At 38.7% G+C, this 27970-nt stretch overlaps 1 protein-coding gene across 3 annotated transcripts in view; it reads left to right on the forward strand.

Annotated features, from left to right (window-relative positions):
* Positions 1–27970, forward strand: part of TRIO (trio Rho guanine nucleotide exchange factor) — a 241893-nt gene that overhangs the window by 197063 nt on the left and 16860 nt on the right. For all 3 annotated transcript variants that reach the window (XM_068196995.1, XM_068196987.1, XM_068196979.1), the window contains exons 35-46: positions 11641–11933; positions 13560–13730; positions 18719–18814; positions 20467–20615; positions 21304–21370; positions 22700–22803; positions 23434–23503; positions 24957–25046; positions 25661–25753; positions 26339–26389; positions 26610–26687; positions 27627–27818. In XM_068196995.1, coding sequence (XP_068053096.1) covers positions 11641–11933; positions 13560–13730; positions 18719–18814; positions 20467–20615; positions 21304–21370; positions 22700–22803; positions 23434–23503; positions 24957–25046; positions 25661–25753; positions 26339–26389; positions 26610–26687; positions 27627–27818 — 1454 coding nt within the window. The remainder of the gene's footprint in view (positions 1–11640; positions 11934–13559; positions 13731–18718; positions 18815–20466; positions 20616–21303; positions 21371–22699; positions 22804–23433; positions 23504–24956; positions 25047–25660; positions 25754–26338; positions 26390–26609; positions 26688–27626; positions 27819–27970) is intronic.

Consider the following 27970-nt stretch of genomic DNA (forward strand, 5'->3'; position numbering starts at 1 on the left):
TTCCTTGCATTTGAACGTGGGACTGGATACCTCCAGTCAATCTTCTTGAGTGAGTGGTTACAAAAAGACACCATCCAACTTATAGATTATGTGGAGTAGTTTGCCCTAGGAAGACTTTCACAGAGATCAGCTGTCTAGAGGCACTGTAGGAAATGCTGGGGACTTGATGAAAAGAAGAAATGTTTTTTTCCATAGAAAAAAATAATAGAAGCTAATTAAATTTCTTAGTTTCCACCAGATAACTTATTTGCCCCTAAATTTAGGCTTACAGTTGAATCTATAACTTAGAAAAGCAGTAATTATTGTTTTGTAAAAGTTATTACAGCTTTCATTCCCTCCCTCTGTTTCATGTGTAATTAAAGAAAGTAATAAGAATTCTGGTTTATTGCCTTTTAATTGCCTCTCAAAAGAAGTTTACCTTTTGTTTAACCTTTTTTTTTCTTTTGTTTCCTACATCCAAACCAGTTTTGGACAGCTCTCCCATGATCTTATCGCATCATTTTCCTGTGGCCACTTAAGTAATATTAGATGGATGGGAGCTGGGGAATGATGTGAGGAATTGGAATTTAGATTACTTGGTGAACAAGGCAGTTCACAGCATCACCTTCCTCCTGAGGCTTTATTGGGGAAATTCAAGGAAACAAAAACAATGGAAAATTTGCATGACAAAATGTAACTTTCTGTATGTGCATGATACGGGCTTTATCATGCCAAAGATAATTCAGCAGTGCATATATTATTCCTGAAGAAACTGTAATCAAGTTAACGAACATGGCAATGATTCTGTTTTCAGTATTCAGTGTTTTATTCAGTATTCAGTGTATTTGAATTGCACACTGAGATAAAATGTCACATCTTCCATTAATTTTTAGTTTTAAAATACTTTATAATATGCTTTATACTGTATATACTATATATTTTTATATACTTTATAACTATATATATAGTTTTAAAATACTCTATACCAAGGAGTTCTTTTTCCCTTTTAATTCAGTCTGTATTCAAAATTGGTGAATTTATCGAGCACTATCTTCCCCTTTCCTAATCCCTTAAAATACTTCATCCTGAAAAGGCATCTCTGCAGCAGATAGGCATTATGACTTTCAATAGCTCCCTGCTAGTCAACCTTGACGGTGAATCTGCTTAAAAAAACCCTTGTATTTCCAGTGTGACTGACCTTTATTAAAATCACATGTGCTCTCATTGTATTGCTCAGGTTACATTCCCAGCTGAAGACAAAAAGTATAAAACCAGTTCAGTTTCTAATCACTGTCATCGAAGTCTGCTCTTGGTAATGTAGGTATTGAGGTGGGAATGCACTGGGAGGAAGTTGTCTGTCATCACCTGCAGTCATCTCATTACACAGTGGGGAGGCTGAAAGCAGTGGCATGGCCACAAGGGCTCCAGTGTGTGCACCAAAAAGGTCAACATTTTACGATGCAAAGTCATGTTTTTACAATGAATTTCTATCACTAATATCAATTAATTGGGTATGGAGCAAACATCATTGTATAATGAATCTCTATCACCAATATAATTAATTGGATAACGAGGAAACATCATTTTTTATCTATAGGAATTTTAGAGGACCCATTTTTATCAGTATTTTAGCAATTCCGTCTTGGCTTCCAGTTCCCTAAACTTCTTTCTCAATGTGTTTTTGAGGGCTACAACAGTATAACATTTGGAAAGAGAAAATGACCAAAGTTACTGTAATAGCCCCAAAGCTAAACAGTATGAGTATATTATTATTATTGAGCTTATGGCAGAGTTCCTAACTTGAGATTGATGTGTTTGTACAGCTGTTGCTAAAGCTGTGGCTCCAAACAATTGCTAGTTGTTCTAATGAGCTCTTCTGCTTTGAATCAAGAGGATGGGGGGAAAAGAAAATAAGACTGTTAAAATTGCTGTTGGATTATTATGTGTATTTAGGTTAATGTGTAACTGCAGTAGGTGAACAGGAAACAAGTATTTTTTTTTTAGTACGAGTAGTCTAATAACTAAGGGGTTTAAAACAAATGAAATTTGATAAAGACATTATTTCTTTAAGTTCATTTATTTTTGTAACTTAATACTAACACTGTGTACCATCTCTTTATAAACTTTACTAGTACACTTGAAGGTATGCTTAGCAATTGTTAGTAGTATCTACAGTTTGTATTTTAAAGTGTTTATTGACTCATCATATATTCTGTCAGTTTTACTAGAGAATTTTTGGAGGTTTTCTCATGTGTTGGAATCTTTTGAGGCATTTTGAGAGAGAATAAAATGCATCTACTTCCATTTTCTAGAGGTCACGCATTTGTAAATACATATCAGAGGTTATACTTGCTCCAATTTTTTTCAAACTTCTGGACAAAAGGAAAAAATACTTTTGGCTCAGCATTTATGCAGATTTTGTGTGGAATTAGTTTTTGCCTATGTAATTGTGGGACTTGTTTATATTGACTATGTAAAGTGGTGGAAGCTAATTTCCTCACTTTCTTGTGTGTACATTCTCAATTTCAGTAGTACAGCAGAATTGTGTCTCGCTATTTCCTTTGGAGATCAGACTTGCTCATACTTGCTTTTGCAATATCTTAGCAGTATATGACCTTTTTCTTGATGTAGTGGGGGCTGTTTTAAAATCTGCGTAGGATAAATTCCTTCCATTGGGATGCCCTGCATTGCTGAGCTTTTGCACAGGGAAGCATAGCATGTGTTGTTTAAATAACATCTGAGATGATAATTGTTCTTCATACATTTTCTGCAGACTTGCTTCTCTCCCTCCCTTCCTTTACAGCTTTCTCTGCTTTCAGCAGAGATGAGGGTTTGCTGAATGCATCCTTTTCCATTCCCTTTTAATTGGCCGTTCTGTTACCTGTATTGATATGAACATTTTTGTTTCATATCTGTTCATAATCTTCCTCTTCTGGACTGATGCACAAGGCATATCAGATGAGTTTCTCTGCTGCTTCAGAGCTGTATTTCTAGGACTGGAGTTTATTTTTATCCATTTCTGAGCAAAAATTTACAGCAAAAATTAAGAGTAGCAAACGATAAAACTCCTACAGCTCAGTAACAGATGAGCATAATTAATTGTGCAGTTGCCCCAATTAAAATCTGAAACTGCTCATCATGAATCTTGTCAAGAGTGGTTCCCATTCGTAGTGTGTGACATACAGCTCTCTGCCACAAGCAGAGCTGCAGCTTTGCTGCTGGCATCCCTTAGCGTGGCTCTTGGGAGGTGGGTTGCACGTTGCAAGCAGAAGGACGATGGATTGTCAGCACTCAGCTAAACTCTATCTATTGTCTTAAGCGCCAGCGCTGCCTATGAGGCCCAGGTTCAACGTTTCTGCTTCCTTCTTTTCCATTCTTTGCCTCAGATGGCATTTCTCCGCACTGGGTGGCTGCTTGTTTTGTCAAAGGCAGGGAATGCTGTGCCATGGAGCAGTTGGAAGGGAGCGAGTGCTGCCAGCTCCCACTGCTTCAGTAGCTGTCCTGTGCCCTCCACAGCTTCCTGTGCTGAGATCTTCAGCTCTCCAGCAGCAGCAGTGCTGGGGAGCAGGGGGAGCAGCTGTACACCGCTCCTCTCAGCTCAGGGTACTGAGGAGGCAGCAGCCCTGGGCCTGGAACAGTCATTCCTGCTGCATCTCTTCTTCTGGAGGGAGGAGTGGTTGGGCCCTCATCGGATCTTCTACTTTGGTTGTTCTGTAATAGCTGGATATATACCTGATACTGGCATCTAGCTCAAATAGCACATACAGACAGTTTAAAATATTTGTGTCTCTGTAGTAAAGCTCAAAAATTCCTATGCTTTGGAAAAGAGTAATGTAGTAGAGTCTTTGTGAGACTTTTATAAATTTGATCTTACAAGCTACTGTATTTAAAGCAAAATTGGAAAAATACATTGGTACTGTGGGAAAACATGCTTGCTAATATAGAAAAGTAGTATTTCTATAATTTTATTTCACTACTTACTCTGAAGAACTTTCTCAACTGTTTAGTGAAAGAAAGGTGTCACCTTAATTTTCTTAATTTCATAGTGTGTGTCGGGCTATGAGGGAGTTGTTTAAATGTAACGTAAATCTGTCACTGAAAATCTTGCCTATTGTAGGTCTGAAGAGCAAATAATCTTCTGTGCTCCTTCACACTGATGAAGCACAGATAAAATGATGTCCTATAAGGTGAAGTGCAAGAGATACGTAACTGGATGATGGCCCCAGTTGGCCTGAGGGAACTCACTGGAGGTTGTGCATGAAAAGGAGAAACCTTTGCCTGAAAATTAGAACATATTTCTGTTCATTAGTTCTTACATAAAAGCATGGAAGTGCCTGTGCAGTTAGTGTTTAGGGGAAATGCACCCTCCCTTCCCTTGGGAGACAATCATATTAAAATAATCAGGCCTCTTGCTTTGATCTGTAAAAAGGATGCTCAGTACACAGACATAGAGTGAGAACTTGACTGAGAAACACTGCTAAATTATATAAATCTGTCCTTGGCGTGTCCTGCCAGGCACATGGACGTAGCTATCTTTAAATCTGAGCAAACAGGTGGCCAAAAGAATAGAGTTGAAATCCAGACACTGCCTATTAAAATACAAGCTGCATAGAGGGAAGCTGAGATTTAATCTGTTAAAAGCTTGTGGTTTTCACAAACTGTGAAACTATCCTTCAGCAGTCAAGTCTTAATACTTCCTACTTGTGACACAAAATGTATTTCTCTCCAAAAATAGGAGAGAATAGCAACTTACTGGAAAGAATGAAATGCCCCACGAAGTCCACTCTCCCTTTCTGTAGTGCTGCCTTGTGCTTGTAGGAGTATACAAGATTTAGATCTGAGGTTTTATTTCCCTGTAGTCTGAATTCCAGGAATCACAAACAGAACTACTTTTCTTAACCTGGGAGGGTTTTTTTCTGGCACACTGTCATGCCTTCTTCCTGCTCAAAACCCAAAAAACAACAACACAAGTGTGGGATGCAAAGTTGTCCAGCAGTTCTAAGAGGAGGTTTTTTCCCATCTGAATTTTGATGGTGTTTAGCTCACAGATAGCAGTTGTATTTGCAGCTCTCTGTGTACACCCTGTAATGCATGTGAAACTAGCTAAAAGCTTGAATGTAAAACCTTGGAAAACCTTGGTTTACAAAAACTTGGTTTTAAATTTATGGGGTAGGAAGGCAGGAGAAGATATTAAGGAAAAAAATAATAACATGGCAATAATATAAGTGTGTTAAACCTTCGAGGCGTATACCACTAATTTTTTAATTCAAATTAACAGTGTATTCTTTTTGCTCTTACTCAGAGGTTTTCTTGATTCTTTTCTCTAGAGCAGTTGTAAATATGTCTGTTGAATGACTTTTCTCAATATTAGAAAGACCTTTGGAATTCATTAAGATGACAGTCTTAGGGGCAGGGCTGGGGTTTTTTTTTTTTTAATTGCTTGTTGGGCACTTTAGTATCTCATTAAGAGAAGCTGAAGACTATTTAGCTTCAAGCTTAGAATTCCAGTCTATTTGATGTTAAGATAATCAGCTTTTGATGACATGGAAGACTTAATTATTGCATACATGTAAATCTAAGTGCTCTGGACTACTGCCTAGATCAGTCAAAATTAATATAGATAATTTATTAATCAGGGAAGATGTGCTAAGGAGTTGAACTCTTTATCTGCTCACATACTTAAAAGATTACTAACTGGTATTTCAGCATAGTGCCTAACTTGAAATAAATGACAGGAAAGGTTTGCTGACCAGAAATGAAGGCTCTGTTTGTTCCACTCCAGACACAAATATGATTGAGGGACTTTTTTCTATGTATTGAATACCAGCTTTCTGCATTTTGTGATTTTTTAATTTTATTTCTTTTAAGAAAATAGCTTTATGCAAGTTATATCACTCTACCTCACAAGTGAAATGCATGCTTCCCCAAAGGGCATGGTGGAAATGCCCTATTTACAAGCCTGATAATGCTTAAGCTGCATTGTCTTTAAATGGTAACTGCTGTTATGAGGGCTTTGTAAAAGTTGAAACACATCTAATGTCTTTTGATGTACATTCCAGTACTGGTTTGAGAAAAATAGGCTGAAAGGATATTTTCAAGAGGATTCCCAGCAGGAGAGAAGTGGAATTCCCAACCCATACAAAATTATCTGAATGGTCTTGTACATGGCAGATTGGTACCCTCTTACTCAAAAGCAGTTCCCAGGCAGAAACTGCATGTGTGTCCATGACTAAAATAATCCTTGCACTCTTTCTTTTCCACACCTTCCTCATCTTATCTAATAACAAGCGATCACTGTGTATGCAGGCAGGCTTTTATGAACTTTTGTCATTAGATGCTTGTCAACTCCACCTTGCATATTGAATCTTAAATTGCATCACCGTAGATTTGTGCTCTCCGTGTTTTGTACCAACAAACAGCCCTTTTCCCCAGACACTGGTAATGTGCCTGCTGCAGATCTTATTGATCAGCTGGTTGTTTGGTTGGTTGAGTTTTTTGTTCCCTGAAGTCTGTGGTGGGTGGCAGATCTGCAGTGGCACAATGACATGCCAGTCAGGGTTACTAAGTTTGCTTTGCTCCATTTTTCAGTCTTTGCCCATCACTGTTTCAGAGTCCAGAGAATGTGAAATGTTCTTATTTTTGATTTTGGAACATTTTCTGTTTAGAGGTGCAGAGCACTAAGCAGATTTAGTTTGATTCTGTAGGTAAAGGAGCCAGGGGTTCTGTAGCCCCTTGCAGTAAAACTCAAAAAACCAGCAATATGGAAATAGTTAATATGAAGTGGAGTCTTTCAAGTCATCAACTAGCTTAACATGGCTGATTTATTTTTTAGGGAAAAAAGCAGTTTATTAATCACAGATGTGCATGTTTCTAATGTTAAGAAAGCTGGGACTAGAATGAGAATTCCCATTTCCCTTCCCGTTTCAAAAATTTGCCTGTTTGTTGGAGGTAACTTTATCTTCTAGTTTGAGGGGGTCAGAACTCATGCTGCCTGCCCTTTAGCTTCAAAAATATATTTATGGACTCTGAGTAAACCCTCTGACCTCACTACCAGAGGAACGTATGTGGTTTTTACTTTCAGGGAAATGGCAGTTAAATGCCTTCTTTTCTTATTGTGGCTATGTATTATAAAACAAAGCCCTTCCATTAGGGCTTTGCTTTATTGAACTTTATTGAATTGCGAAACTTTCTCTACTCGAGCAAGTAGTGGTTTTATTAAATTTGATGGTTTCTTGTTGGGTTGGTGTTGCTGTGTGTGACCGTTATATGTGTGTTGGGTTTTTCTTCTCTCCAAGATGTCCATCTGTTTCATTTATCTTTTTCTAAAAGGGAGGCTGATTCTCACTAGAAAGTTTACTGTACTTGAAACACATTTGGGGTTAGCATACCCCAAATTTATTCCATCTGTTTTGGTTTTAAAATTCCATGTTGTTCTCAGTTCAATTTTGAATAATCTTTTTTTTCCTCTTAGCATGTCTTGGAGATAAAATATTCTTGAGCAACGCTAGAAAAACAGTTTTCTATGCAGTCATAAAGGAAACAAAGCTGATTTAGTGTAAACAAATCCCAAGCATGGTAATCAATTAAAGCAAGTCTGTATCCCTAATTATATAGGTAGAAGTAGTATATAGTGATGGGTCAGGGAGAAATTATAGACTTCCATGGGGCTCTTCTCACAGTGAAGGTGAAAGGTCTTTCTGTGCTCTTGAAAATGCTCGTATTGGATATTGATATTCCCTAATTCTTCAATCTGGCAATGTCTCTACATAAATACATTAACATGGGCACCCAGGTTTTGTACATGACTGTGCTTTAGTATTGTTACTGGGACCCTCAGGAAACAGATGGAAGTGAGTAAGTGGAAAATATGGATGCATGTTGGCTGCGATGGGATGGGAAAATAGATGGTATAGGGTCTCACTGGGAAAACACTGACATGGAATATTTCTAGTGAGTGTTAACTCAGCTATAAAGTTTTAGAGATGTTTTCTGCAAACTTAAAGAAGGGCAAAAAGTCACATCTGATCTCTGAAGAGACCTTGTGGGGCTTGTATTCTTTTCATGTTAACACTGATGATTTTAAATCTCTATTTTTTAATGCCCTATTTAATAAAATTTGATCTTTGGGCTGATGCTTTTATAGCAGTGAAGTATTTTTACCCATCCTTAAATGGGGCGTTATCAATGCATACAAGTATCTTAAGGGTGAGTTTCAGGTAGATGGGTCCAGGCTCTTTTTGGTGTCCAGTGACAGGACAAGGGGCAATGGGCACAAACTGAAACATAGAAAGGTCCATCTGAATATGAGAAAGAGCTGCTTTACTTTGAGCCTGGCAGAGCACTGAAACCGTTTGCCCTGAAAGGTTTTGGAGTCTCCTTCTCAGGAGATACTTAAAACATGCCTGGATGCAACCCTGTAAACCCTACAATGGGCATGGTCTAGCTAATCTCCAAAGGTCCCCAACCTTTGTGATTTTTGCCTTCTCTCTGGTGGAACAGTGCTATCATTTTGGTGTACTACTTACATGATGTCCACTTTTGTGATTCCCTGAAGCCCTAATAATACTTCAGTAAGGATTTCATATTAAGTCATGCAGAAGGGAAGATAAGAAGCAGTTACATGCTGCATGCCAAATGAAAACTAATGTTCTGTGGGAGGATATGGCTGAAGTATGTGCTGTGGAACATGTCTGGCTTACATTGTTTTGTCTCTTAGATCCTCTCTGCTTGAGTGCAGTCTACTTATTTCTCTGTGCTCTTTTCCCTCCTGTCCGCGAACTCTTGGCTGACTTGGGTTAAGGGTTAGGATTGGTCCAACGGAAGTACAGCCAGACAAAAATACTTGCCTTCCACAGTTTCAGGGCCTCTGTGCTGTACTGCTTGGTTTTACAAGAAATTCATTAGTTGCTAAGTGTAGCTTGTCAAAAGGACGTGTGAAAATCTGAGGAGGTGGAACACATTTTATAAAAGGTGTTTATTAACTGGAGGTATGTTACATGCTCAGGAATATGCACGTTTATGTAAAAGTCAATTGTATGCAATCAGTTACTGCACTACCATGCTGCCTTTTTGTTAGAAAGAAGTAATTGCAAAGGAAAGAAATGCCAACAGATAAAAAACCACAAAACAGTACATGGTGGACTTCTGCAAAGACTTAATTTTTTCTTCTTATGTAAATGAGTGAATGTTCTCTATTTTATTTGCGTGGAAGGAACCTTGTATGAACTGTTACTGAGGGGAAAACTATATACAAATGAAAGAAAAATTTGGCTGAGTAGTTACAACATCTTCAAGCTTGGTGTTTTGGAAACAAGGCATTTAGTTTGTGCTTTAAGAAACTTACTTACAAGAGCACCACCACTGTTTTCCCTTCTGTAGCCCGCTAGCAGAGTAGCAGAAGGTTATTTATTGAAGTACCCATCAGCTGATGTTTGCTGTGATTCCTGAAATAAGGCATCTGATAATAATTAAAATGCATGATGCAGTAAAGATAAGTTTGGTGAAAGAGCAGTCAAACTAAATTCTTACAGAGGTTTTATAGGAGATTGTTTGGATTCCTGTGGAGAGATTGCAGATGGTTGCAGGTTTTGTTTGGAATTTTTTTTAATAAGCAGATCAGGGTTTTTTTAATAAAGTCAAAAATCTGTCATGATGTGGATGCTGATGGTGAGTAGGCTTGTTTTTCTTGCAATATGTGCTGAGAACCCTTAAGCAGTAATCCCGGTGCCTTGAGGGATACTCAGACTGAAAGTTGAAAACCATTGTTTTAGATAATTAATTTCTTCCTTATGCTTTCCACTTCAGCAAGAAAATAATGTAGCAGTTCTTAGCACTGCTCTCCCAAGATTTAGAGACAAAGACATCTAGTGTTGCTCTGCATCTGCTTTTTTGCTGATACCCATTACTTAAAGCCTTGAAGCCAGGTTAATGGCACCATGTGAACTCTCCTTACCTATGCACACAACAGCTACAGCTGTTGCTGGAAGATTATTCTGCAGGTGTGACTGTGTTTAAAGAGCTAGCAGCTAGCTTGTTGGGCTGAAAGTATGCTCTATAAAGTTTATCTTCAGCTTGGTGGAAACATGATGAAAGTGGTGGTTAACAGCAATTATTATGTGTGCGTTCCTACAGTATAAGCTACAAATGTTCTTGGTGTCAGAGCTGATGTATCTTAATGGTGACATGCCATGGGTTTTATTGGAACAGAGAAACATTTTCATAAACAGCATGATAGGTCACATTTTGGATTCCACAGAAAGGGTGCCCTTTGTGAAACAGCTTGAACATGAAGGAAAAATAAAAAGTCCTATATTTTTATATCCACATTTTATGTCTCTTTCCCCATCTCCATTCAAAACCATCATTTACACTTAGTGCTCCTTGGAAATGGAACAGCCTCACATATTTGTGTGTGGATCCAAGCATTTGGATGTTTATGATTAAGTGTATTGCTACATCAATTAGCAATATTATTCCACAAAATTCAGACTATTTCTGGTCAGACTGGCAATACACCTCTTAGGGAAAAGCTGCCAGAAGAGGTGACCTGAACATCTGTGTCAAGCTTCAAGAAGGAGCACAAGCACTGCATTAAACTCCCAGCAGTAGAAACATTCAACAAAACATTATTTATGTCATCCTTATGTAAACTGTCTGCAAAAGTGCATACACAGGGGGAAAAAAAACCCCATATTTAACAACCTAGGATAGTCTTGCTAATGCACGAGTGGAAGACAATATTTATAAGAGTGGCGTTACAAGAATGTTTCCAGGCCCCCACTTCACCACCCCAAAAAAGTGTATTTTTACAAAAAGAGAATTGCTAGGGGAAACAACATTGTGCTGCATAGGGAAGAAAAGACATCTAGTCTCACAATAGCTAACCAGTGGGTGTTCATCGTAAGCATACAGTCCTGGTCAAGTGACAGGAACCTTGGTGGGAAAGTGTTTTTGACCTCATGCACATTTAACTGTGGCTTGAGAAAAGTGTATCCTTTGTTTCATTACAGAACTTCAAGCGTGTCATGCTGAGAACTACTGCTGATCCTAAGATTTCAGCAAGTGGGCTTTTAAACATTGCTTTGTGCTTTTTAAAGAAACAAACAAAATAAAGCCAAAACTCAGAGAAAATTTAAGCAAAAGACAAACATTTAACTGTCTTCTGGTTTCTTCTTCCCTCTATCCCAAGGGTAGGGGAAATATATAAATAATGGAAGTAATTGGAGCATTTGTAATTAAATTTGGTGTTTGAAAAATGATTTGCTTATCTCATTGAGGCAATTATTGTTACCCTTCATCTTTGCTCAAAGCAATAAACATTAAAAGATAAAACAAGCGTATCCTTCCATAAAGTTACATGACATATGGAAAGTATAATTCACTATCAAATAAGTATCAGCAGTGGGAAGTAGAAATTATAGTTGAAGTAGGAACAACTTAATGAAGCTTGACTGTTCTAAACACATCAGTGGTGCTTGTGCGGGGATGGCCATGTGCATCATGAACACTTATAGCCGCGGTGTCATTAAAGGCCAGGTTACCTCAAAAAAATCTCATTGATGTGTCCATAAATTCAACTCCATGTCCATTATTGCATACATCCATTTGCCTTGTTTCTCACTAGCTTCAGCTTTAAAGTGCTTCCCTTGTTCTTTTTTCCAGACTCCCTTTCGGTCTCCAGCAATGATGCCAGTCCTCCCGCTTCCGTAACATCACTCCAGCCCCACGTGATCGGTGCTCAAAGCTCCCCGGGCCCCAAGCGCCCTGGCAACACCTTGAGGAAATGGCTCACCAGTCCCGTGAGGCGCCTGAGCAGTGGGAAAGCAGACGGGCACGTCAAAAAACTGGCCCACAAGCATAAGAAAAGCAGAGAAGTGCGTAAGAGCGCCGATGCAGGCTCTCAGAAGGACTCCGACGACAGTGCAGCAACCCCACAAGATGAAACTGTTGAAGAGGTAAGTGCTCAAGGCAGCTTCCAGAGACTTGCTTGTATGTTTTTCAAGGAACTAAATGTTGTCAAGTGAAGGTTGTCTTCTCACCTGACTGTCCAGCAGTCAGGAGCAAAGTGTTAGGTGCCCTGTGCCCATCCTTGATCCCTGTACTCTGCGTCAGTCCTGCACCAGGGACAGTTTATGTCCTCTGAGAGTGTTAGTGAAGCTCTGTGAAGTGCCTATAATTTAAAAAGAGAAAGGAAGAATAAAAAGTTGTTCTTTGGCTTTACTCTCTTATGCTAATTAGGAAAGTGGCTTTGTGAGTAAAGGTGCTTCAAGGTCTGGGAATAAGCAGGTCAATTATGTTGTTTCCTTTGCTTTTCTTGTTGATGGATCAGGGAAAGTGTAGGGAGAGCTGCTAAACTGCTTAAAGCTCTAATTGCACCTTGCATAAGAGAGCACTGACAAATTATTTGCTCTTCGATGCCGGCCAGTTACCAGTAGTCAAATAATATGCATGGCAATTTTCATTGGAGAGAAGGAAATTGTGAACTGTTCCAAATTTTACCACCAAGGATGTCTACTGAGGGCTTCCCTTCTTCCCACAAACATGTGCCTCTCCTTCAAAGTCTGCGACTCTTGTATGAACAAAGCTGGCCTCCAGTTAGGTGCAGACAAGAGCCAAATTCTCTGTTACAAACCTATGGTTCAGGCTGAAATGAATGTGATGTTACTGCTTCCGAGGGCACTGCTGGGTGCATGTTATTCCCTTTTATTAGATTGACTCTGACTGTTGGTTTTGGTACTTAACCATACAGAAAAGTGGTCTCGGTTGCCCAATTTTTTATTTATTGCTGCTTTTTTTTTCTTTTTTTCTTCCTCTCAACATATTTTTCTACACGCTTGGAACACTAGTGAAGTGTTTCCCTACAGTAAGTGGAGGGAAAGGAAAGACTGAAGACTTGGCAGCATGGTGAATTGAGAGATGTTGATTAGGAATGAATACTGGCCTCTGACCTTGAATGTCAGGCTGTAGAAAGAGGCCCTCTGTGCTGCAGTTGTAACATGGTTTTGGCAGTATCTGTTATTCTGCAGTTCTGTGAGTGAAGGAAAAAATTTAAAGGCCAGTGCCTTCAAGTTAGGGAAAAAAATGACCATCTGTGTTGTCTTCCTGTAAAGGTAAATAAATTATCCTGTGAGATCAGTACATTAAACTTTGGGTACTTGAAATCAGAGTTCCTTGTGGGGGACAGAAAAGATAATTGACAAAATACTTCATGTTGTAATAGGATTTTTTAATGTCGTCTAGAAGTCTTGCTGTGATACAGAGCAAGATACATATTTCAGAGAGATACAGATTTCTCTTTGCAGAACTGAACTTGGAAAGCAAGCATGGCTTTCATAACACTTCCCTGTAGTAAATTTCAGCTGAATGTCTTTTCCTTAGTATTTGAATTCTTTTGTTTTTACCAGACATTGAAAACTGTCTTTGGCATCTGCATTTCCCCCCTCTGTTAAGGAGTGTTTGTAGGAGCATCTTGACTTGTTGGGAGAGGGCTGAAACTACAGAATAGACTTAAAACAAGCATGTGATAACAAGCTTCATGCTGGTGAGATAACAGAGCTTGAACATCTTGATGTTCTTTACAGAGAGGTCGGAACGAGGGGCTGAGCAGTGGCACTCTCTCCAAGTCATCCTCTTCAGGCATGCAGAGCTGCGGAGAGGAGGAAGGCGAAGAGGGAGCAGATGCTGTGCCGCTTCCTCCTCCCATGGCAATTCAGCAACACAGTCTTCTCCAGCCCGACTCGCAGGATGACAAGGTAGGAGCAGGGCATGGGGGAGGCGTCACATGATCAGATAACCTCTGTTTGCACAAATTTTTCTTCTGCTTCCAAAGGTCTTGGAAATGTACATAATACAGGTTCATGGTAGACAGAAGTAATCACTTTTTCCCTCTAGACAACTTTAAAAGGGTGTTCTATGACAAGAGCATTAATTAAATCCTTCTCTATTTTAAAAGCACAAGTGTAGAAATTTTTTCTATTAGCACTTTAAATGTGGAAATGAGCTGCTTTATGTGCTCACAGGATGATTTACGTCACTTTGGCTGATGCCATATTTAGTGATTAGAGTCTAATTGTTTTATAATCATACCTTTTGTTCTTCTTGGGGTTTTTTGGGTTTTTTCAAGAGGGGACCACGGGGAGGGAAGAGAGGGATGCCTAAGAGAAATTAATTACCAAATAAGGGTAATAATTGTTATGGTTAAACCCCAGCCAGCAGCTAAGCCCCATACAGTCACTGTTCCACTCTCCCTGGGAGAATCAGAAGGGAAAGAATGAAAAAACTCTTGGGTTGAAATAAAGATAGTTTAATAGGTAAAGCAAAGGCCATGCACACAAGCAAGGCAGAACAAGGAGTTGATTCACCAGTTCCCACAGACAGGCATGTGTTCAGCCATCCCAGGAGAGCAGGGCTCCATCACGTGTAGTGGTGACTTGGGAAGATAAACGCCATTGTTCCAAATGTCCCCCCCCCTTCCTTTTTCTTCCCCCAGCTTTATATGCTGCGGATGATGCCATATAGTCTGGAATATCCCTGTGGTCAGTTGGGGTCAGTTGTCCAGACTGTGTCTCTTCCCACCTCTTTGTGCCCCTCCATTCTCGTTGCTGGTGGGGTGGGGTGAGAAACAAAAAAGGCCTTGGTGCCATGTGAGCTCTGCTCAGCAATAGCTAAAACAACCCCGAGATCTCAACACTGCTTCCAGCACAAATGCAAAACATGGCCCCATACCAGCTACTGTGAAGAAATTTAACTCTGTCCCAGCCTAAACCAGCACATAATCCATCTGTTTTTCACAAACAAAGGCACATTAAAATTGATGGTAGAAATTTTGCACCAGTAATAAAACTTTGGATGTAGGTAGTAACTGCATGAAGCAAATCTTACTTGCATATGATGTGTTTTTCTTTAATGTTATGATGATCATACATTGAGAGAGTTTATTTTAATTTTGAACCTGGATCAGACATTTAAGGGACAAGTATCAAGTCTGGAAGTAGAGGGGTTTAAAATGGAAATAATCTGGACTTGTACAGCAAATATGCACATTGTTTTCTTGCCATTTTGCTCCTTAAAATTTTTAACCCTTGTAATCTACAGCACTGAATACTGTTAGTGAATTTTGTGATTGCTTGCTGTCTGTTCTCTGTGGTGCAGATGTTATTCATAACTTTAGTGGATGGTATTTATTTTTTCTTTTTTTTTATTTCTTTTTAAAAACACTGCCTTTCAGTGGGAATCTCACTCATTCCTGAAGCTGTTGTTTTTAGGGTGAAATGGCTGGTTCTTATACTCTGTGTGTATTCAGTTCCTATATGTCTTCTGAATTGACAAAGTGTTACATACAAGTTGAAGAGTTAATATATTGGGAAATATTCCTGAAACAAAACAAGCAAAAATAGGCCAGCCTTCAGAGCTGAGAGAATGTTTTCTTGCTAGAACAATCTCAGTTTTAGATGTAGAAATAAGATGAAAATAATGTTGGTGAAAATATGTTTAAACTCTTGATGATGAGCTGCCATATTTGTGTGTTCCTTCTGTGACAGAAAACAACTGATATACAAATATTATAAAAAGTTCTCCATGGAAAAATTAAATCCATTATAGACTTTTTACATAGCAAGAACACTTACGTGAAAGGATATACTTGTGAGCTAGTGTCTTACTTCTGTATTTCTGGTGCAAAGTCAGACCTTTACCACAGTAGAGAAAGATTCTTTAAGTAGCTTTCCATCTCCAGTAAATTTTATTTTCACTGCTGTTGTGGTTTAAACCCAACCAGCCACCAAGTACCACCCAGCTGCTTGCTTACTCCCCTGCCAGTGGGATCAGGGAGAGAATGGGTCAGGTAAAAGAAAACATGTGGATTGAGATTAAGCAAAAGCACAAAATGGACACAAGCAGAGCTAATCAAGGAATTAATTCACTGCTTCCCATGGTCAGGCAGGTTGTCAGCTATCTCCAGGAGAGCAGGCCCCCATGTGCAACGGTGACTTGGGAAGAGAAATGTCATCACTCCAAATGTTCCCCCCTTCCTCCTCCTTCTCCCCGCTTTATACACTGAGCATGATGTCACATAGTCTGGAATATCCCTTTACTCAGTTTGGGTCACCTGTCCTGGTGAGACCCCTTGGTGTCTCCTCCCACGCAGCCCCAGCTTCCTCACCAGCAGGGCAGTGCAAAAAAGCAGAAAAGGCTTTGGCTCTGTGTGAGCCCTGCTCAGCAATAACAAAAACCTTGCTAATTTCCACATTATCAACACTTTTTTTAGCACAAATCCAAAATGCTGCCCCATAGCAGCCACTGTGAAGAAAATTAAGTCTACCTCAGCCAAAACCAGCAAAACTTCTTAAAGCGTTAACATGCACCCACATCAGTAAAGGCATGTTGGGACAGTTTCTAAAGTAGCTGAAACTACATTTAGAGAAGACTTCAGAGAAGTTAAAACTTGGTAAAGTTAATATTATACCATAATTTTTCAAAGCCTCTAAATAGTGATTCTTCTTCAATGTGTTATTGTGCAATATTTATCCTTAATAGTGGGAGGCAAAAGGTCCCCTCATGGGGCATCCTGGGAGGTTGTGTGTGCCTCCCTGAAGTCCACACACTACCAACTTGTAGCACCTAAAGTAAATGCTTTATTGGAACACAGAAGTGAGAAGCCAGAGCAAAGTTTTACCCAGGAGAAGGTAGCTGGCTCTCTTGATAGAGTTACTGATTAATAAAAGGCTTGCAAACAAGTTCCCAGTTGTCTGTCTTCTGGGTGGAGTCCTTCTTCACATTCCTGCCATGCTGGGTGGTTTCTTGGGTTGCTCAGCTACTCCGGATCTCAAGGAATGTCTCCTCCTTTCTGTGACCTCAGAGACTTGGCATTCCTCTCTGCCTCCCTGCAAGCATTTCTTCCTCTCCAGAGCTCCTGCTCAGTGCTGGAAACTCCCTTTGCAGTTTGCTGGGTTTCTCCTTCCCTTGCCAGCCTGCTGTGGGCCCCTAGCAGCATCTCATACCTGCATGAGCTCAGATGCTCCTTGCATCTTTTCCTTCTTTTCTGGGCAAGGGATGTATACTGTTCCCAGAGTACATCATCAGGAAACTCAGCAAGGAGTTTTATCTATGCAGCTCCTTCTTTTTCAGATTATATGTGGTATAACCACAGGCACTGGAAATCACAGTTCTGAAGTTTTACCTCACATCCCACATACCCCAACAGAGCAATAAAAGAGGCCATAACCAGAACCTGATTTCAGCACTGCCAGTGTTTTTTAAGACTAAGCTGAGCTCTGCACCCAAAGTGGAAACCCACATGCAGGCACAGCTGTGGAAAACCTGGTCAACAGTCAGATGTCAGGAGCATGTAAATTGCCTAAAAGACAGGCCAGCTTGTAGGATTGCTCAGTTTTTGGTGTGCATGCAAACATCATGTGTTAGGCCATGCTGATTTGTCTAATAGCACTAAATAACACAACCATTTTTTCCCCTAAGAGCTCATCTGCACATTATATGCATTCTTTCATTCAGCAGAATCATTGCGCACGTCGTGGATTTGCATTTGGTGGCACTTTAAAAGTTGTTTGCATCTAATTTTTGGATAAGCAGTATTAAAAGTTTCAAGATCAGTTGTGTTAATATGAAACTAATTATTTTCGCTTTTTGTTTTCTCTTTTTGTAAATTCTGATGCAGCATTATGTTGACTTGTGTTCTGTCTCTGCTTTGGCTCAGTTCCCGTATCTTTCTGTTTAAAGTTATCTGTATTTCCTTTGCTTACCCAGCCCGTTTTCCTTTCCAAATAAGGCAAATACAAGGCAAACCACCTAAAATCTGTATATTCTTTTTTTTTATTTTTTTTTTGTGTTTACTTATGGGGAGTCTTGCTACACCCATGCTTGATTTGAACAGAACCTCTTGTGTTGAGTCATTATTTGTGCCATTTCTTTGTCTGGTTTGTTGGAAACGTTTGCAGGACAGCTTGCTCTGTGCTGCATGATGCTCACTGTGCTGTTTGTAATATGAAGTACAGTTCGTATTACACCCTGTTTCTGCTTTCCAGTTACTAAATCATAAATGTAATATGCAAACAACTCTGTTTGCAAATTACTGAGGCTGAATTTAATGGCCTTGTCCCAGAATCCTTCACTGTGAACACCTTTTACCTTCAGTTGTATCTATAAACTGGCATTTTATAGCTTGTGAGGCCAGAGATCTTCTGTGCTCTACACACACCATTGGGGAAAATGGATGGCACAAGGAATGGTGAGCTCAATTTCCCATCTGAATCTGGGCAATATACTCCAGATCTTTTAGAAAAGTAAATGCCCCTGAGTTATTTGTGTATATTTTCTTAACATAATAATGCTTCCTCCTTTATTTCAAGTCTTCTTGATTTCTCTTAGTGTTCTTCTGTTGTTGCTTTGTTTAAGCAGCAATAAAATAGGCTAACAGACTGTTGTCCATTGGGTCAGCTCAGGCAATTTTCATAGATATTTGCCAGGAATTATCAGCAGTTCTATTTCCTTGGCTTCTATTGCACATAGGAACAGGAATTTCTATCCCAGCATTTAACTTCTATGGGGTTTACTTGAAACTTCCAACTCCAGCTGCTCAGGTTGGAAGGGGTGATCTAAGTGTTATATGACACTGACAGTACCTGTCAGGTACCTTTGTCTGACAGAGAAGTGAAGGAAGTCTCTTGATCCTTGAGCAAATACCGGACTAACTCTGGGATTCTCCTTCCTTTGTGTCATTGCACAGACATCTTCTCGAATGTTGGTGCGGCCGACAAGCTCCGAGACACCCAGTGCTGCAGAACTTGTCAGTGCAATTGAAGAGCTCGTCAAAAGTAAAATGGTGAGACTGACCAGCAAGTGCACGTGTCTAAAGAACTTGTGTCTTCAAGTCCCAGCTTGCTATTCAAAGAAAATCTGCATGTTTTACGTTGACTTGTAAAATCTGCTGTCTGTTTCAGAAATCGCTTTGTGGGTTGATGTATGGGGGTCATTTTGTACACACCCTTTTGTAAAAAAGCTTTTTTTTTTAGGTAAATGGCAATGTAGAGGAGAAAAAAACAATAACTAAGAGGAAGAGAGGAGATAGTGGAAAATTTACTAAATATGTCCTGTTAGTCAAGACAAAATGTCCTATTAGTAAAATGAAGGCAAAGACCCAGGGTCTTAGACTAATAGACCTTCATCAGAAGAATCCCTGAAACTGAATTTATTGAAAATCTTAAGAGGTTAGCAGTAAAGCAGGTAAACCTAATAGCATAAATACTTACGTTATCTGATTGCTCCTTAAGCAACATGATAATGAAGAAATAAGTAAGAGAGTAAAGGGGTCATTTTGCATGTTAGTGCCTTCATCCTTGCTAGCAAATTAAGTAGGAGGAATTTGTGTCAGCTTTTTTTAGTTTTCTATGTTTTAAATTTTCCATGTTTCTGAAGATTGTCATTGACATGTTTTAAAGTTTTCATGTTTCTGAAGATTCTTATTATATGCATAATTCCAGGAAGGCCTTTGTAATCAAAATCCAGCTTGACCCAGTCTGGGAAAAACTTCTCTGGCTGACCCTCTTTGAGATTGGACTATATAGTCTCAAGAGGTCCCTCAGCAATTCTGGATTTTCTCAAAGCCTTTAAATACAGCTTTTGCAGCATAGCCCCTCTTGGGCTCAGTAGGAAGTGCCTTTGTGAAAACTGCAAAGAATTGCAGCTTGGCAGTCCCATGTTATCAGAGGCTGATATTTTCCAGATTCATTCTAAATTGAAGCAGCTTTAACTTTCAGAACTAGAAATTTTACTTTCTGTTCTCTCATTCAGAGAAAATGATATTATTGCATAAAATAATTACTGCACTCTCTTAGGTATTAACTTTGCTTTTTACTTCTCTTACACCAGCAGGGTGAATACAAAATAATCTACGGGAAAATTCAATAGTCTTTTGTAAATGGAAAGTTTGGTAGTCCTTGTGGAAGATGTTCTCATTTCACAGTTTTATCCAAGGCTCAGCTTCCCCTGGGTTTTGGGCTAGTCATATCATTATTGGTTTTTACTTTTTGTGAGGAAAGAAAATAGATTATAGCTGAACCCCACCCTGGTGAAGTAAATGTGTCTTGCAATAAGGCTGTATCACATGCAAGGAAAATGTGACAAATATAATTTAATCACTGGCTGTGAGGACATATTTGTGCCACTCCCACCACAGAGGTACTTGCATCCTGAGCAGGAGAGTCTGACTTTTAGCCACTGCTGCGCAAACCAATTCAGCTTTTTATTTTCCTGTGAAGGGAACGCTGCCATCTCAAATGTGCTCCACAAGTGTGCTTCAAAGGCTCAGTTGTCATGGAAAGCCATGGTGTTGCCTGATTTCCTGGAGGCTTGTGACTTGCTTTGCCAAGATGCATTTTTGATCTCCCATAGATACATATACAGCAGCTTGTAATATGTCTTATGAATAGAGGAGAAATAAATCATTGTTGCTGACTGTCTTGAATACCTTCTCAGGCTCTGGAGGACCGTCCAAGTTCCTTGTTGGTAGATCAAGGTGACAGCAGCAGTCCATCTTTCAACCCTTCAGATAACTCCCTTCTATCCTCCTCGTCACCCATAGATGAGATGGAGGAAAGGAAATCTAGCTCCTTAAAAAGACGACAGTAAGACCGGTTTCTTACAATTTTCCTTTTTTTTTTCTTACAATGCTTATTTTGAACTGGCAGCAGAAGCTGTTAGTCTGAAACTGGAAGGACTTGTCAAGCATTAGATGTCAAGCATGTGGTCACATTTCTCTGTGACATTGATTGTGATTGTGATTTTTAATTCTAGTCATACCTGTGTTTGACTTCTGCTGCATGTCACTCTCATTTATTTGGGAAGATGCTGATCTTTAAATGTCCAAAGGTCTATTAGGCATGAAAAAAATTGTCATTCCCCTCATTCTTTTCCAACCCATGCTTAATTTCTCTATCTAGTAGTAAACTGTTACCATGGTAGAATAAAACATGCCTGGTTTCAAATTTTTTAAACTTGTGTGTGGAAATAGCCGTCCGTATAGCTAAGAGTCTCCAGACCAGAGACATAATAGCATTTTATTTTAAACAATAGTTAAATGTTTAATTTTAATGTCATGTTTAAGAAAACATCTGACTTTAGATAAACAGAAGCAAGCCTCATCCAGTTTCAAAGTCAAAGCAGTATCTTGGTAAGAACCAATGTACATTAATTCTTCCATTTCAGTTCTGTCTATCGAACATATGTGACTGCAAATGTCAAAAAAGTTGTATGCCATTAATCCTCTTGGAAATCTGTTTTAAGTATTTTTTCACCTTTTTCCTTCCACTGTAGCTATGTCTTACAGGAATTAGTGGAGACAGAGCGAGATTATGTGCGAGATCTGGGCTATGTAGTTGAGGTATGATGTTTTTAATTCTCTTGAGTTCTTCTTTTTTTTTTTTAATGTGTTACTAACTAGCTATGCAGCTTGAACCTCACTATGTTTTTCAAAATGATACAAGGAAGAGACTAAAAATTTGGAAGTTTACATTCTGAGTTTTCCCTCCTGTAATGCTGCATCACATTTTACTCCTTTTTTCCTGTTACTGTGTTCACCTTGTTGTTCTTTTGAGGAGTGTAGTTCTTTGCCTTCTTTTTTTAATCACTACTTCTGGCCTAATGGTATCCTAGTAGATAGTGGATTTATTTAGCACATCTAAATAAAAAAAAAAATTGTGCCTCAGCATGCAGAAAGTCCTCCTTCCTCTTCTACCAGTAGGCTTCTTTTAGACTTCCTAGTTTCTCCTGCTGTAAAATGAGATAACATGACACATCTTCCCTCAATCTTCAGCTACCAATGAAATGTATTTGGAAGAGTAGAAAGAATGAGCATGACAGTGAATTTTAGCCTAATAATTTTAATTCTTAAGCTCTATTTTGGAGGCAGGGAGGGAAAGAAAGATCAGCATTGTGATAGTGTTTTAACAGTATTTAAAGGGTGCATTAGGAGTCTGTGAATAGATGTGTTTTTGTAAATAATAACATAATTTTTGGAGAAAATGCTGGACATCAAAACATACACTTGAAATACCAAAACTAGGCCTGGCTATATAGGAATAGAACTATTGTGGGGTAAAAGAGAAGGAATACAGTTGCTTGAATATTACAAAATTTAAAAACACTCCAAATCTGCTCAGTGAGACAGCTGTGTAGACACCAAAACAACGATGAGACTATGGGCAAATGCAAGAGGAGCTTTATTGCAGCAAGAATGCTTGCTAACAGAATTAATTTTTAATTTTTGTTTTGTGTTTGGCTTGCCGATACTGCATGGAGTGCAATCCCATGGGCAGTTTCCTCCTCACTGCACTTTGGTGTGGGGTTAGTGTGAGTGAAATAAGAGACACAGAGCAAAGCAGCAGAGAAGCCACTTGAGTAACTCTGACATTTCAGGTAGTAAGGAAAAGGGCTGTGGAAGTTTCCTTCATGCTCTGAGCCTGTTCACGCAGGCTAAATTAGACAGTGAATTAATTTTTCTAGCACTGTTGTGTAGACAGCCTCACCTCAATTTGTTATACTTTGTGTCTGTGCTTTATGTTATCCTGTGTTACAGAACAGTTTTCTGGTTTGGCTTTGTGTCCCAAGTGGTTGATGCCATTGGACATCTTCTGAGAAAAGGGGGATTAAATGACAACTTGCTTTTTTTTAAGTAAGAATGTTAACAGTGAATTCACTCGGATTGTTGCAGGGTTATATGGCACTTATGAAGGAAGATGGCGTACCTGATGATATGAAAGGCAAAGACAAGATTGTATTTGGAAACATTCACCAGATTTATGACTGGCACAGAGAGTACGTATTGTACCTAAAAAATATTAGATTGACTTTAGAATTTTCCTCAGATATTCAGATACAAGGTAAATGCAGTTGGTTTTGTGCTTTGAGTTGTGGAAAATGTAACTTCAGCTTACAGATGTTGGTGTGATGATTTGCTTTAAAGAAGGATGCGTGTATCTATAAATATATACATATATATATATATATATATATATATATATATATATAGCAAGTACTTCAACTGAGGAACTCTAATATTGACAGAACTTTGTGCATTGCTTTCTCTCTAACAATACAGTCTTAAGAATTTGTTAGGGGTGGTTAGCAAAGTAATATTAGCATCTCAAGTATTAAGACTAGGAAGGGGAAAGATTTCAATCAATATATGTGAAATTTAATCATTTTTTTAGTGAATGTCAGGGGTGTTTTTTTTCATCTTGGTATGGATTCAGCACGTCCTTTTAAAAATCTATATTGAAATATTACACTGTTACCATTGTCAGTTTGGACATACATTAATATCCAATGCTGCTAATAGGGGACACAAAAGTGTCTTGCCTTGCAGTAAGACCACTTTGCCTTGCAATTACCTGTTGCTATAATGTGTGCTGTCAGAAAAAAAGTGTTTATTCTGTTTATGTTCAGCTTCTTTTTAGGAGAGTTGGAGAAGTGCCTTGAAGATCCAGAAAAGCTGGGATCCCTGTTTGTTAAACATGTAAGTGCAAATGTCTTTTTTGGCAAACTCTTGCTGCTACTGGCCAACGTGACTGACTGTTAAGTACAACACAGTTAAGAAAGTGCTGTACTATGTTCTTCACCTGTAAGAGGTGGAGAGATACCTTTTAAGAGCTTATAAATAGAAGAAGTAAATGTTCTAGTCTTTCTCTAGGCCCCATTTCTCTATTCAGTTGCACTTCAGTGCAAGGGAGTCATCTTTTCATATGACACCTGCCTTCTAATCCCAGGTATCCGTGCAATAGCATGGAATATAAGAAATAAAAATGGGAAAGAGGCTCATTCTTCTTCCAGTTTGAGTGTGTTCTAGTTCTGTATTCTTTTCCCTTCTGAGAATTTGTTGCTGGCAAAGTGGGTAACCTGTAGGAAGTAGCTCTCCCTGTTGCTGATTGCTGTTTTACTTTCTCCTGGTGTTATTTGTAATTGAGTTGTCTTTGAAAGGCACCTTTACCACTCCAGATGGAAAGGCAAGCTGTGATCCTATTACAGCATCCTCTAGCAAAACCCTATCGGCTAGAACACAGTGATTCAGTTCCTGTTCTTAATCTGTGTCCTGTGTCCTTTCCAATCTCCATCTTATTTTTTAATTTCTTCCTTACATTTATCTTCACTGGTCAGTATTCTGTAAGTCTCTGGGAAGCAAAGCCTTTAACCCCGAACAAATCCTAGCACAGTGATAGGAAAGATTTTGGAGTAAGTATGTCTGTACTTCTTAACCAGTCAGTAATCAAGAATAAATCTTAAAGACAGAAGTTATTTCCTTTCTATTTTTCTGATGCTTTGGTGTTAAAAGCACATGCACAAGATAAAGGATCAGAGTTAAGAAATGCTAGTGCCTCTATTTCCAGGCTTCATCACCTACATCCCCATCCAAACTCCAGTAGGACAGCCAATACTAAATAAAAGACATGAAAGTTTTCTCCTAACTGTTCTCTACATGTAAACAGGAGAAGGTAGTTATTCTAATAAATTTCAATAATAATAACATTATTAAAATGGAATAAAAAATACTATCTTTCAAAGGCTCCATTACAGAATCACTGAATGGTGAAGGTTGGAAGAGATCACTGTGGGGTCATCTTGTCAAACCTTCCATGGCTCTTGGTAAAAGAAAAATAGAACCATTATCATGCTTAACTTTATTGTTGGACCTAATGAGCTATCATCTCTGAACACCTGTCAATTCAGAGGATTTATAGCTGTGGGAATTTTTTTCACTTGTGTTGCTTTTCTAAAATCATAATGATGTTCCCAAATAAATGTGTTTTCAGATCTGTAAGTTCTGCATATGTAACTGCTTCTTTTCCTTAAAGGGATCTTTTTTTTAAGTTCATACATATGAAGTGCTGTGCTTCTTAAAATAATACTCCATTTTAATCTGGCATGTGTTTTTCTTGATAATGATGTATCATTTTGTGTCTTTGTTCCTCTAGGAGAGAAGGTTGCACATGTACATAGTTTACTGCCAAAACAAACCAAAGTCTGAGCACATTGTCTCAGAATACATTGATACGTTTTTTGAGGTAAGTTCATGAGAGAGGATGTCTGTGGTGAAGGATTATCAAATGTGTTGATCAAACCAGAAAAAAACCCAAAAATGCAGCAGATATTGTTGTTAATGTTTTAAATTACAATTTTTTACCATTTCTGTTTTGATTTCTCAAATCTGTTACAGACTCCTAGAGGTGAAAATTAAGGATTAGGTATAAGATATTAATTAATCAGTAGTCTTATCCTTAGTAGCCTTAGCCCAGGCAGTCACCAGTGCATATTATATGGAATGGCAATTCTGGATAAGCAGAGATCACTGTTGAAAATAGGCTGTATAAAGCCTGTGACTGAAAAATTACATTTCACTGGGAAGCCTTGTCAAGAAAAGACATGCAAGATGCTTGCAGAAGGGAATACCTTGGGAGCAACAGTGATGAGGGGAAGGACTCAAGCTCTTGCTAACTGAAGATTAGATTGTTTTCTGACTTCTGCCAGTTTCTGGTGTGATTACAATTAATACTGGTATATCCTTGTTTTTATATATATATTTATCTCCATATACTGATACCTATGCTGTGTTTCTAACTCAACAAAACAAAAGTTTTCCTAACTGAATAAACAAAAATGTTTGTTTTACAACTCTCAGGATCTAAAGCAACGCCTGGGCCACAGACTTCAGCTCACAGACTTGCTAATAAAACCTGTGCAGAGAATTATGAAATACCAGCTGTTACTAAAGGTAAAGTGATGTTGAGATGAATGAGTTGTGTTAATAAATACGTTATAGATGTGTTAACAGATAGGTTTTCTTTTTTAGATAATGCTGATGTTTTTCCATGCCTTTCCCTAACAGAACCCAGATTTGTAAGCAATGCCATATGATTATTTTCTGAGTACATTCAGATAGTTATAAAAATTGCAGTAGGTGGCTTGAGCAGAAATTTCTTTTCTTTTAACAGTTAAAGACCAAATGTTTAGCCCATGGAAATGTTTAAAATTTGTACCAGTGTCATAGGAATGGGAGAAGGAACTCTCACTACTCTGTGTTCAGATGTAAACCTGATATAAGTTGTTGGGACTCATCACAGCTTTTCCAGCTATACCTGCAATCACTTAAATATCACATAAGTGTTTACTGAAGAGCAGCCCTCTGTAGCACAGAGGTCATTGCCTTAGCATATATTTTCGTATGAGTTAAATCCTCTTCAGTGGATTCTGCAGTCTGTCATATTCTGATAGAGAATATCAAATTCAGATTTTCTAAGATTTCTTGTTGATGATTAATGAGAAAAGAAATATTACTTGTTCTTTTTTTATTTTTCAGGACTTCCTCAAGTATTCTAAAAAAGCTAATCTTGACACAACAGAACTAGAGGTACTTGAGACATTTTCTCTTAGTGATATGTATTATTTTAACTCAGAACTTCTCTTGTTTTGGCAGAGTCACTTTCCTTTTCTGGTCTTCCTGAGAAAGTGATTTTAAGTGTTTACGTCTTGCATTTCTGGTCTAAAGCAACCATATCAAATGAAACAAAATTTTATGCTACTAACTCATTTGGAAAATAAAGCTTTGACTTTTTATTTGTCTTGAACAGAAAGCTGTAGAGGTCATGTGTATAGTACCAAAACGGTGTAATGACATGATGAATGTTGGCCGCCTGCAAGGATTTGATGTAAGTTGGCTGGAGTTTTGCTTAGAGATTTTATCAGGTTCTCTAGAAATTATTCATTAATATTGTGGGGAGAAATGTGTACAGTGCTTCTTCACTATCTGGTTAGTTGGTGCAAAAAGAAGTAAATGAAAAATCAAGTGTTAGCCCTGCCAAGGACCTTTTCCTGGGAAACATTGCCTGCTGTGTCAATCACATTAGGTAAAGCCCTTCTGCAAAGTCAAGAAAGGGCCAGTCGTACTACAGTTCCCTTGTTGGCTAAAGGCTTGCAAAATAGTGAAATAATCAGTTATCAGCAGGTGAGCAGACCTGACTTCAGTAGTGTAGGCAAAGGAGGAGTCACTAAGGTCAGTCATGTACTTGAGGCAACTGTAGCCCTCCTTGTTTTGCTAAGTCTAGAAGAGATGGAAATCGGCTACTAAAGCAGGGTGCATCTGCCAGGCCACAGTCACATGTTCTACTTGCAAAGCTGTAGATGCAGACATGAACTTGAAATCTGCCCCTGCTCAGCACCCGGGAAGATTATATGAGTAACTCTTGGAGTTATTCAGAATAGAGAAATGAAAGCCTTAGTGTTCCAAGCCTCAAAATGCAGGATGAATTGAAAAGGGTGGAGGGGATGTTTGGGGTTTGGTCTGGGTTTTTTGTTTGTTTGTTTGGTTTGGTTTAGGGGTTTTTTTTTTGTTTAGTAGGTTGGTTTTGGTGTTGGTTTTTTGTTTGTGGGTTTTTTTGTGTGTGTGCGGTTCTGTTTGGGTTGTTTTTTTTTTTTTTGAGAACACAAGAATATCTTGTGTATAAGAGAAGTGAATATATAGTGGTTAATGAGAGTTGGAAGGTGGAAAATGCACAAAGCTATTTGTCATGAACATGTGCTCAAAATGTTGATTGGGAAAAGAAACAAAGAACTTCACTAAATATGTTTGTTCTTGCCTCTGTGTTTAGGGTAAAATTGTAGCCCAGGGTAAGCTCCTGCTCCAGGACACTTTCTTGGTTACAGACCAGGATGCGGGACTTCTGCCACGCTGCAAGGAGAGACGGGTCTTCCTGTTTGAGCAGATTGTCATTTTCAGTGAGCTGCTAGATAAAAAGAAAGGTTTCTCCATGCCTGGATTCTTGTTTAAAAACAGTATCAAGGTAACTGTTGTGTGTGAGTCTTTTGTGTCCCCTGCACAAACTCTGCTAAGGTAACAGTTTCTCATTCTGTGGGCAGTCAGGAGTGACATCTAGGTGTGCAACCATAGAGCACAATGAGGTGTCAGCTTTTCCTGAAATTACTTCCTACCAAA

The sequence above is a fragment of the Anomalospiza imberbis genome, chromosome 1 (assembly GCF_031753505.1).
Source record: "Anomalospiza imberbis isolate Cuckoo-Finch-1a 21T00152 chromosome 1, ASM3175350v1, whole genome shotgun sequence".
Lineage (NCBI taxonomy): Eukaryota > Metazoa > Chordata > Aves > Passeriformes > Viduidae > Anomalospiza > Anomalospiza imberbis.